A 12,044-nucleotide genomic window follows, 5' to 3' on the forward strand; every position below is an offset into this window, starting at 1 on the left:
CCAAGGGACAAACTCAAGTCCTTGTACCAACTATGTCCCCAGTCACTGGTGGATATAGTTTCTGGTTTTCAATTATTCACCAGCTTTATCAAAACTCTATAATCTGGCATAAAATAAATCCCTGTCTGTTCTGGGCCACTGTAATACCCAGTGTCTATATGATGGTGTTGGTCATCAGTTCCCTTGTTGTGGTAGTTTGAATGTAATTTGCCCCCATAATCTTATAGGGAATGGCACTATTAGGAAGTATGGCTTTGTTGAAGTGAGTATGGTTTTGTTGGAGGAAGTGTGTCACTGTGGGAGTGGACTTTAGGTTTTCTATGTTCAGGATACTTCCCAGTGTCTCAATTGACTTCAGGCTGCCTGCAAGATGTAAGACTCTCAGCTCTTGCTCCAGCACCACATCTGTTTGTGTGCCACCATGCCTCCCATCATGAGGATAATGGACTGAATCTCTGAGACTGTAAGCGAGCCACCTCAGTTAAATGTTTTCCTATATAAGAGTATCCATTGTGTCTCTTCACAACAAAAGAAACCCTAGGACATTTTTGCTGTGGGACAATGGTCTTGTACCTTGTAAAGATTTTGTTATTTGTATTTTAATAAAATGCTGACTGGCCAGTAGCCAAGCAAAAAGTACAGATAGGGTGACAAGAACAGGAAAATTCTGGGACAAGGAAAGGCTGCATTTGCAGTTGTCACCCAGACATAGAGGAAGCAAGATGAGAATGCCTCACTGATAAAACGTACCAAGCCACGTGGCTAATACAGACAACAATTATGTGTTAATGTAAGTTATAAGAGTTAATAAGAAGCCTGAGCTAATAGGCCCACCAGTTAATAATTAATGTAGATCTCTGTGTGCTTCTTTGGGGCTGAACAGCTTTGGGAACCAGGCAGGACAAAAACCTCTGTCAACAATTATTATAAGTGGGCTTCAGTGCATGACATTTGCAGGCAGACATTTAGTTATTTCTGTTATTACCATGTAATTATATCACTTCTCCCTTCCCTTTCCTCCCTCTATATCCTCCATATACACTTCCTTGTTCAGAGAAAGACTTTTTTGAAAGCAGAAATTCAAAACTCTTCTAAGAAACTGAGAGTTCTAATTTTTCATTAAAATATCATATAAAAAGATGAAAATCTTTGTCAAACACATGCTATTTTATTGATGTAACTTCTCAAGGGTATTTAATTCTCTAATTTCATGCAATCAGCTAGAACAAATACTAAAGGCTAATAAAGAAGCTCTTACAGAAACACCATCTCGAGAACTTGGAAGACCCCGGATAAGCTTACTTACTACCTCTGTGATATCAAAGCAGAAATGGAGAGACAGTCAGTCATGTGGTCAAGTATTTTTTTGGATTGCAAATAGTTTCTACAGCATGTTTATCTTTGTTTTATTTTTATTTTTTAGAACATTCTGAATTTATTTGTTTGTTTGTTTGTTTTATATGGCAACTGCAGTTTCCCCTCCCTCCTCTCCTCTCAGCCTTCTGTAGTGGCATTTCATTTGTACTTTAATAAATAAAGCTTGCCTGAAGATCAAAAAAGTAAAACAGCCCTACTGGTCAGCCTTACAGACCAGGCAATTGTAACACACACCTTTAACCCCAAGAGCCACACTAATTGCCATAGAAACTGGGCAGTGCATGCCTTTAATCCCAGTGGTGCATGCCTTTAATCCCAGAGGATTATAAAACAGGAGGAAACAGCTCTCAGTCTCATTCTGAGATTCTTGGAGGTAGAATCGCCATTTTGGACTGAGGTAAAGGTAAGAGCTAATGGCTGGCTCTTTTGCTTTTCTGACCTTCAGACTGAACCGCAGTTTCTCGCTCTGAGTTTTTATTAATCATGTTTCAGCCTCCACCCCACATTCCCTCTGGACAAAGGGCAAATTCATTATGTTTTATCCAGGTAAATAGTTTCCTACATTCAAGGTCTTCTGAGTTCTTTATTCACAGCAAGATTGCCTTCTTCCGGCTGTATGATGTTCACATTGGGAATACTACAGTCAACTGCCAAAGACAATCCTCAATACTCATGGCACTTATTTTCCTCCTGTTAGGGTTTGTTAGCATCATGGAGTGAATTAAACACACAGCCACACCTTCTCACATCCCTCCATTTGAATTCTCTGCCCAACGTTTCTCGCTTTCTGATATTTTTCATAAGTATTTGTTTATGAAAACCTCTATTCTAAAACATAAGCTCATAAGATTCCTGATGTTATGTGGTTCTATGATGTGACCCTCCGCAGCATCTAGAACTGTCAATCAATGTTGTCTGAATGGAAGAATAAGAGACTCAACATCCTCCGCCTATAGGTGAGCCCTTCCCTGAAGCAGCTGTATGGAAACCATCGATGATTTTCAGGGTGTGTTACCTGGAATCCAGGGTTTATACATAAGACATTGGCCTCAAATGGGCCCTTTGAAAGTTACACAGACAGCTATCTAAAAGACTTATCACTCACAATGCGAGGCATATAAAATCCTATCATAGAAATGCATGTCTGTGACATTTAAAATGGAATAAAATTAGTAAGAGACATACTTCACAGCACATGTACTATCATTTAAAAAGAAAAAGAAGGTAGAATGTGTTTTTATGGAGACTTCTTATGGAAGAATGAATGGCAGCGAACCAGGATTCAGAGGAAATGACTATAGGCTCTGTATGACCTCCAAAAAGTCACTTAACAATTTCCTCAGGGCCTGCTTTCCTCTCCTACAAAGTGGGGAGAGAAGGATGCTGGCCAGGAAGCCTGAAAGGAAGCCATCAAACACTGGACTCTTAAAAGGCAATAGTTAAAGACACAAGCCAGCAACATTTAACCTGCAAAAGCCGTGAAAAGGCCATCACTTTTGGACTGGGTGAACATGCAAACAAATAATACTTTCATAATATATTATTTATTTACATTACACTCAAATTGATGATCCCAGAAGCACAGTCAATAAAATTATGTTTCTGCAACATTTTTATCGGGGAAGAGGAGAGCTGTACGCATATATGACATCTGTAGGCCAGAGGACAACTTTTGAGAGTTAGTTGTCTCTTTCCACCATGTAGGTTTCAGGCATTGAACTCAGGTCATCAGACTTGGCAGGAAGCATGTTTAGTGAGCAGACACCCTGCAATTGCTTTTGCAACAATCTTTGTTCATATGCTTGCTATGTGTAGTCCTTCAAACAATTTTTTTTAACTGTAGAATTTGACAGGCTTAAAAAAGATTTAAAATTGAAGCTAGGTGTGTGTTGCAAATCTTTAAACCAAGCACTTGAGAGGCAGAGGCAAGCAGATCTCTGAATCCAAGGTCAGCCTGGTCTACATGGTGAATTCTAGGATGGCTAGGACCTCATAGAGAGACCCTGTTTCAGAAGACAAAACAATTAGAAAACTATGGATTTGAAAGAGATTATGCTTTATGTGTTACTTTCTCTAGTCATGTTACATGCTCTGTGATTTATTTCTCCCAGGCATGAAACAAGGCAGTTAAATACACACACACACACACACACACACACACGATATAAATTTGGAAGAAGTTTCCTAAAGAAATTATTTTTTCCTACTTCAAAGTTCTTTCTATTTGAAAGTTATTTACTGGTGATTAATTTTATGTTACAGGGAAGCACTGTGAGACATCTCTGTGTACAGTTTCTATTATTGCTATTTATTATTATTATTATTATTGGATCAAACATCACCAGAAACTCTGTAGTGTGTAATGAATTTATTTGTGTGTGTGTGTGTGTGTGTGTGTGTGAGAGAGAGAGAGAGAGAGAGAGAGCGCAACTTTAAGAGCACCCTTATACAAACTATGAATCAATCAGCCACGATTTATTTTCTTTGAAGTGAACTCTGGCCTCTCCATCCAAGATTCCCCAAATCTGCCTTTGGTAGCCCAAAATTTTGAACTCTGTCAATCCAGGTGCGTTGTTTCTTTAGCAGTGAGATCGACTCGTTTCCCCAGGCTAATCACGAAATTTTCTTCTGTTGTTGCTAGACGTACACAGCTTCCCGCTGAGGTCCATCATGTTGTATTTGAACAGTGGGACGTGTGTCCTCATTCATAATGCCCAGAGCAAGAAGCAGCGTGGAAAGGTCCCTTCCTCATCTGGTAATCGGGAAGCAGCCTCCCAAGATTATATAAATATCTCTTAACAAAGCTGCAGCTGAGCGGTGTCAGGCTTGCGCACTTCCAGTTTGCTTTGCCAATGTTGCTTTGTTGCAGTTGGCTGGCGTGAGCTTAAAAAGAAGCACATCGCTAACCACAAAGAATGCTTACTGTTTTCTGTGATTTCAGATCATTCGCAGGCACTTCCTGGGGAGGGGCCCGGCAGCAATTACCCAGATGCTCAAGACACTGCTCCGCACAGAAGGGCCTCAGTGTTTGAATGGGCCAACAAGCAAAGCTACCACAAGTGATGACATATGTGTCGGGCTCCATTCACTGGTGATGTCCACCCCCTTAGGAAGGGTGAGTCCATTTTTGTGCAAATCAAGAGCACATCCGACAATGATGCTCTCTTGTCTCGCTCACACAAACTGGGCATTCATCAGCTGGATTGCTGGCTTCCAAGGGACACTCACAGTTGCTAAATGGTTTGGAGGGGGGTGGAGCTGTTGTGTCAAAGGGGCAAAGCACAAGGGAAGGACAGGAATCCATCGGAGAAAATGAGAGTTGGGCTGGTTCAAGGAGACAAAACACTGTGGCGCTGAGACACCAGCAGGAAAGGACAGAGTGTTTCCCACCCAGCCTGGGTCCTGCTGTGAAAGGCAGAACAGAAAATGACCTGCCCAGCACCCCACAGGGGCCATTTCCAGGAGTGTAAACTTCCCAGCTCATCCTTCCTATGGTTCAGCTTGAAGATTTCCCAGAGGCAGGCTTCCCTCCACAGCAATTCTTCCTTCCTTTCCTCCCCATTTTGATTGTAGCTGATCAAATACAAATGACAATACCTCAGAGGGTCAGAAAATAGCAGAGTGAATTTCCATAACTAACAGGTCTCTTGGTTTAGGTGTTGTTCATTCTTTTGTTTGTTTGTTTGCTTGTTTGGAAACAGCATCGAATGCATCCCAGACTGGTTTCAGCCTTGAGATCCTCCTGCCTCAGCCCCTCTGGTGATGGAATTACAGATGTGTGCCACCATGCTGAGTCTCAGGTATAGTTTTAAGAGTTATTAAGCCTGTTGCTTTGCTGACTCATAGGAATCCAAATTTTGATTTTTATTCATTTAATTTTAATCTGTGTAAGCTAGCCAGAAAATGCCACCCTCTCATCTACAGGTCGTCCCTTTGGCTCCAAGCTGTATAAATGATGGGTAACCATAGAAACAAACAAACAAACAAACAAACAACAACAACAACAACTGGGAGTAGGTACACAGAGAGGAAACTGAGTGGTTAAACAGGGAAGTGGGGAAATTACCACAGTTTACCAATTCCTGGCGATTGGAGGTGGGGGTGAAGTGAACACAATGAGCAGAAGGAATTGTCAATGAATGAACCTTGTCTCCTGATGTAAATAATGTCAAAATGGAGCAGGTATGTACACTTAAGTGTCTAAAGTGACGGTGGCAATAGGAGGCATGGTGGATGGGGATAGGCGTGGTAGAACCCATTTTACCAAAATGGACACCCGAATATATTCTGTTACCAAGATAAGGTGGGGTCCATGCACTTTTCTGACTCTGTGAACCTATAGCAACAGCACAGAGTCATTGAAGGCTGTACATACGCAGTTTCTATGTGGGTGCCTGGAGATGTCCAAGCTGAGATGAGCCCCTATGCCGTGAGGAAACTAAAGAGCCTCATGGAGAGGCCACTGTCACACCACAGAACTGACGGAGTGAGGCCCCAGCCAGCAGTCAGCCTCAACCCCAGACAGGCATAAGGTGAGTAAGCCTGCAGATCCTCCTAACCACATGCCTGAGAGTCGACACAGCTGTTCCCACCAAGCCCTGCTCAAATTACTTATCTTTGAGCCAAATAATGGTGATCCTGCTAAACTACTGTGTTTGGGGGTGTTTTTTTTTTTAACATAAAGATAAATAGACCAAATAATGGCCAAGACTCCAGATACTGAAATCACTTCCTGGCACAAAATAAACACTCTGATGGCAATTGGACTTGCCTTTCTCCCTCCTATGGATTTTCATAATTTCTGTTGATAATTTGTCTAACTTAGCTGTTTTCCTTCTTGGTCTAAGATTACATCATCTGTAAGATAGACCCCAGCTGAGTACATGTATGTGCACTTTGTACACAGTGCTGTGTGTAGGCTTGAGTGGGAGGCAGTATTGATGAGTCAGAAGTACACGCACACACTCACACATACACACACACACACACAAACGCACTGAATTTCTACCTTCTCTCTAAACACAAAACAAACAGACAGACAATCTGGCAATACTGGATTTGTACTCCCCTGGAAAGATAACTCACAAAGCCTCTGGCCTTCTAGCATCCTCCAGTTGTTGCTGCCTCCCACCTATTCTCCTCAAGCATGCGCTACGTTTAGATTACTCCAGGCATTCGGGTTTGTGGCATCTACTAGACCAAAAATCCCTTGCTTAGTTGGTTAGGAATTACTTAGTCATACCAGAGTCAACACCCATCTGCAAAGACACATTTATAGATTATTTTTTTAAAAAAAAAACAAAATCAAAACATTAAGAAATCAGAAGTTTAAGTTTAAAATTGAAAAGGCTAACATAAAAGGGGAAACCGTAAATGAAATGACGGAGATGTCAACTTAGGTTAAATCACACAGCCGGATGCCATTGTTAACTATTTGTGCCTGCCGTCATACACTAATGCCCTAGGAACCAGAGCTTTTTGTGTCATTGTTCCATGCAAAGTCTGAAAGCAAAATGACATAAAACCCAATGTCTCCTAATAAAATCAAACACACTTCAGTGAGGAAGCACTTTGGTTTGGGCATAGTCACCTAAGATGCCCTTATCATACCACTGTATGAGAAATCTCAAGTAAATATCTAGGGAGAACAATCCATTTCAAGTACTTTAAAATGAAATTTCCCACCCTGCACTACCGACTATAATAAAAAAATTTCTTTTTGTTAATGTTATTCATTATTATTCCTGTTTACCTTAATAAAGAGGTTTGGAATAGGCTTTCTTGCCAGTTAACTAATAAAATAACATATGCCCTAAAAATCAGTAGGCACTCTAAGGAAACAGATTGGTAAAGTCTATCAGCCAAATGAGAAACTGAGTAGTCCTTAGATATGAAAACACAGAGCAGCACTTCTGGACCAACAGCAAGCAGAAAAATGCTGTTTCTTGTTTATTACATATGCACTGCCCATTTTTAATTTATCTCACAGTAGTATATTCCTGTTGCCTAAAAAAAAATTTCAAAGTTTCGAAATCAATTTGAGAAATGCTTAATTCTTCCACAATCTTAGGATAACCACCCACAAGATGGAAATATTCTGTGGTTTAGCAAGATGTTTGTGATGGGCCCGTGCTGGAGTTGGATCAGGATTCTTGCCTCTGACTTTCATTTGCTATCTAATTGTGTGGGCTTTCTAGAAACGCTGCTCCTTTGCCAAACATCATATTGGGTCAACTTTCAAAGTGTGCCCTGTTGCTACTACAAAGCAAGATGCCTTACACCCATGTCTATATCAGGGGCATGATACTCTACAAAAACAGCTTTTAAAAAAACTTTGCTGCAATAGGTATGGAAATATGAAATGAAAATGAGGCAGTATCTACCTCAGATCACGGTGGACTAAGCCAGTCGACTACTAAGGTCCGTGCCTGGGATGAAATTCTTAGCCGTCAAATTTCATATCTGAAATGATGCAGCACCAGAAAATCCACACGTGGGGAAGTCCGCACTGTGAACCTCATCAAGCCTTATTCTGGCAGGATTGCGTGGGACTTACATGGAGAGGAAGAGATGGATTTGGAATAAGTAAAGACACGGTGGAGAGGTTTGGAAATCTGAATTGCTGTCACTTTATTTCTAACCAAAATCAGGGTCAGAATTGAAGCTAAAATGTAAGGGCACTCCCATCAGAATAATGTGAAAACCCAGCTTAGACATAGGAAGAAATCTCTCAGCCATACACGTTGAAATCCACGTAGGGCATTTTCATGTTGCCCAGGGTGAGACAATCTCAGAACTGCGAGGTTTCATGATGCTTAGGGAAGTATTATTGGACGGAAGTTGGCCCTTAACAAAGTGTATCTGTTCGCTATGACCCAAAAGTTGGTCAGTAGAGAAGGAGTATTAACATCCAGGAAACTGAACTACAGAGTCATTCATGTCATTTCACACACATTTTTCCATACATAAAGATGTTCATACCAGGTAGCATAAACCCCCGTCCCCCAGAGCAAAGGGGCAGCGAGCGAATCAGATGAACTTTGTTGCCTATTAAAATGGAAAAACTGTCCCTGAAATAGGGTGTTCCGCTGGGAGACTCATGGTTTCCCCAACAACTGTCAATAACAAAACTTCCTTAAGCAGCTCCTCAGGACCCGTCATTCACTCCTGGGGCGCCCAAAATCAACCACTAAAGACTTTCTGCGATTTCCAACCCTAAACAGCAAGATGTACAAGTCCACCCCGCCCTTCCCCGAAACCTGTCCAGTTAGGTCTCCAAAGCTGTGGTCTTCTTTTCCTGAGACGCAGAGGGGAACGTGTGGCCGGTGCGCGCGGTTGTCTGTTAAGTAGGGAACTAAGACGCGAGAAGGTCCTCCGAGGAGGAACACTTCCCGGGCTTGAACTGCAAGTGGCTCAGGCAGGGACCCCAGGGCGAGCGCAAGTGACCCCGGGGCAAAAGGTGGCAGCGAAGGCGAAAGGGACTCGCTATGCTGAGCCCGTACCAGCCTCGCACTTGAGCGGACTCCACTACCCATCCATTCCTGCACCACGCTTCCAGGGTGAGCCAAGAGAGATCGCAGCGCTAACTTACCTGGAGGTAGGGCCGTCCGTGCGCCACGCCGCCCACCACGATGTCTGCCGCGGCCATGGTCCCCGTGGGCGAGAAGCCGAAGCCCACGTAACCGGTCGTGCGCACCTCCAGGCGGAAGGCCAGCCGTCCACCCTGGCGGCCCCAGCGAAGCCAGTACTTGCCCTCTGGGTCGAGGACCGTGCCGTGCGGGTACCAGCGTCCCGAGCTCCCCGCAGCCGTCGCGGGGAGCAGCGCCCACAGCACCAGCAGCCGCCAGCCGCACATCCTCTTGTCCCGCCGCACCTGGGCTGCAGCCACTTGGGGGCGAAGACCCGCACCGAACTCAGATCCCAGCTTTGGGAACGCCCCGGGGCTGGCCGAGCCGGCACGTTGTCCCCGCCCCGCTGGCGCGGGGTCTTTCTAACCTTTTGCTGGGCATCCACCTGCCGCCACTACCCTACATCACTGAAGTCTGGGCTGAGAAGATGGAAGTGGAAGGAGCTTCCTGGAAGAAGCGGCGAGAAGGGGACCCGTCCGGGTAAAAGGAAAGGAGGAAGGAACGTCTTGAAGTGCAGACTGAGAGGGACACTTGAGAAAAGTGATTGGATCAAATGAAAGCATCCTGCTCAGGACCAGAGGAGAGAAAAGACTCTGAGAGAGTCTGGAGTGCAGTGGAGAGAAAGTGAAAGCACACACACACACACACACACACACACACACACACACACACACCGTTATCGCACAGTCTGCATCCCTGGCTGTGGACTTTGCTCAGTCAGAGAACTTAGTGATACCTGTTCTACCTAGAAGGCACAGTTCACCCCCACTTCCATCTCCCTTTCTTTGATCTTTCCTCCTGGGGGGAGGGGAAGGGTCATGTGCTGGTTTAGGAGCTTCCCCTGGGAATCTGATTTGGTTTGGTTCAGATGGCTTCTGCAGACACATCTGAGGAATAGTCAAGGTCAACTTCCTTTGGAGACCTTTTACCCTGGTGGTTTAAGTTCTGGCCACGGGCCTGTTCATCAAAAGTGTTGTTCAGTTTATTTGCCTTTGAACACAACACCCCTATTCCAGATGCTTAGCACTCATATTGGAGATAAATTAGATTCCTTGTTTGTTTATGTATACATTCCTATATTTCAAAAAGCAAATTTAAGCTTTGCTTAAGAATGCAAATGGAAAAACAAATAAGGGTATAAGAGGTCAAAATAAGGGCAAGAATATAGATAAAGCATGATTGCTCTGGGTTTGGAGACGCACAAACCAACTAGGCTTCTTCCTCTCTCCATGAGTGTTAAACAGCAGCCTGGGGTTTGCGTGCATGAAACATCATGACCAAAAGCAAGCTGGGGAGGAAAGGGTTTATTTGGCTTACACTTCCACGATATAGTCCATCATTCAAGGAAGTCAGGATAGGAACTCCCATAGGACAGGAACCTGGAAGCAGGAGCTGATGCAGAGGCCATGGAGGGGTGCTGTTTATGGGCTTGTTTCTCATGGCTTGCTCAGCCTGCTTTCTTATAGAACCCAGGACCACAAGCCCAGGGATGGACTCATTCGCAATAGGCTGGGCCTTCCCATCAATTACTAATTAAGCCCGGCTTAATTAGCCCTGCTTACAATCCTATCTCATGGAGGCTTTTTTTCTTAATTGCAGTTCCCTCCTCTCGGATGATTTTAGCTTGGGTCAAGTTGACATAAAAGTGTGTGTGTGTGTGTGTGTGTGTGTGTGTGTGTATGTGTGTGTAAAACCTGTACATCTCTAAACTCTGTTAGAAATCAGGCACATGTCTTTTTGAGAACCAAATGATATTTATATGAAGCTAATTATCTTGTTTGGAGCTCAAGTTGTAGAAATTTTCAAGACGTTGAAAGTAGTTCCAATTTAGAGATGAAATAAAATCTTGCAGCATGGGAAATAACCATACACATATTTTACTTCTTTATACCTGTGTTGACTAGAGTACTTTAAAACCCCAGCAGCCACTTCTCAAATATGCCCTAAATCTGCCACTTTCCATATGAAGATAAATGCTTATTGTTCTAGTTTTTCCTTTATCATTTTTAGAAACGGCCACGATGATGTCAATTAAATTTTTATATTAACACATCAATGACCATAATGATGTCAATTGTTTTAGATATAAACATATAAATATATATACACATTTATATGTTTTGTTTGGGGGGGGGTTGTTCAAGACAGGTTTTCTCTCTGTGTTTCTCTGGCTGTCCTGGAACTCACTCTGTAGACCACCAGGCTGGCCTCAAACTCACAGAGATCCACCTGCCTCTGCCTCCCTGAGTGCTGGGATTAAAGGTGTTTGCCACCATCATCCAACTATATGGTCTTTTTTTAAAAGTAACTTTGAGATGGAACTGCCTCCTGAGGTATTTGGGCAGTTGTCTGGAGAAATGATTTATTCCCAGGAAAGAAGGGACTAGGGCTATTGACAACAGGACACAACAAGACAACAGAGAAAAGAAGGATGTGATGATCTTGGGTCAAGTAAGAGCTAGTAGAGCCTTGAAAGAGATGAAGAATGGGCAATGTAACTCACACCCACTGGGTGGGTGCGTGTGCTTCCACAGAGCCCTCTGGGGAGATCCTGAGGACAACAGCATAAAGATCACAGCCTTCGAACTGAGTTTCTACCAGAGCTTTGGGTGATGTTCCTGAACTCTACCAGAAGAAAGAGGGATATGAATAGAAAGGACAAGAGAGTGGACTCTGAAGGCAAGAGGAGTGGACTGTGGTGCCACCAGAGGCAGTGCCACCAGAGGAAGACTCACTGTGCCTCTAATGGCAGAGATGTTAGAATAATGAAAGCTAAGCATCCTGTTTGTGATCCTTCAATTACCCTGGTGTCTTGGTTAGGGTTTCTATTGTTGTGAAGAGACACTATGAACATAGCAACCTTTATTTATTTTTTTAATTATTATTATTATTACCACACTACTACTACTATTATTGGGTTTTTGAGACAGGGTTTCTCTGTAGCTCTGGAGCCTGTCCTGGAACTATCTCATGTAGACCAGGCTGGCCTCAAACTCACAGAGATCCTCCTGCCTCTGCCTCCCGCGAGTGCTGGGATTA

General features: G+C 43.4%; 1 protein-coding gene across 1 annotated transcript in view; it reads right to left on the minus strand.

Moving 5' to 3' along the window:
- Moxd1 (monooxygenase DBH like 1) overlaps positions 1-9,631 on the minus strand; it is a 78,373-nt gene extending 68,742 nt beyond the window's left edge. The window contains exon 1 of the mRNA XM_075947550.1: positions 8,969-9,631. Coding sequence (XP_075803665.1) covers positions 8,969-9,232 — 264 coding nt within the window. The 5' untranslated portion in view covers positions 9,233-9,631. The remainder of the gene's footprint in view (positions 1-8,968) is intronic.
- Between the last annotated feature and the right edge of the window lie 2,413 nt (positions 9,632-12,044).

Source organism: Microtus pennsylvanicus, chromosome 1 (assembly GCF_037038515.1).
Source record: "Microtus pennsylvanicus isolate mMicPen1 chromosome 1, mMicPen1.hap1, whole genome shotgun sequence".
NCBI lineage: Eukaryota > Metazoa > Chordata > Mammalia > Rodentia > Cricetidae > Microtus > Microtus pennsylvanicus.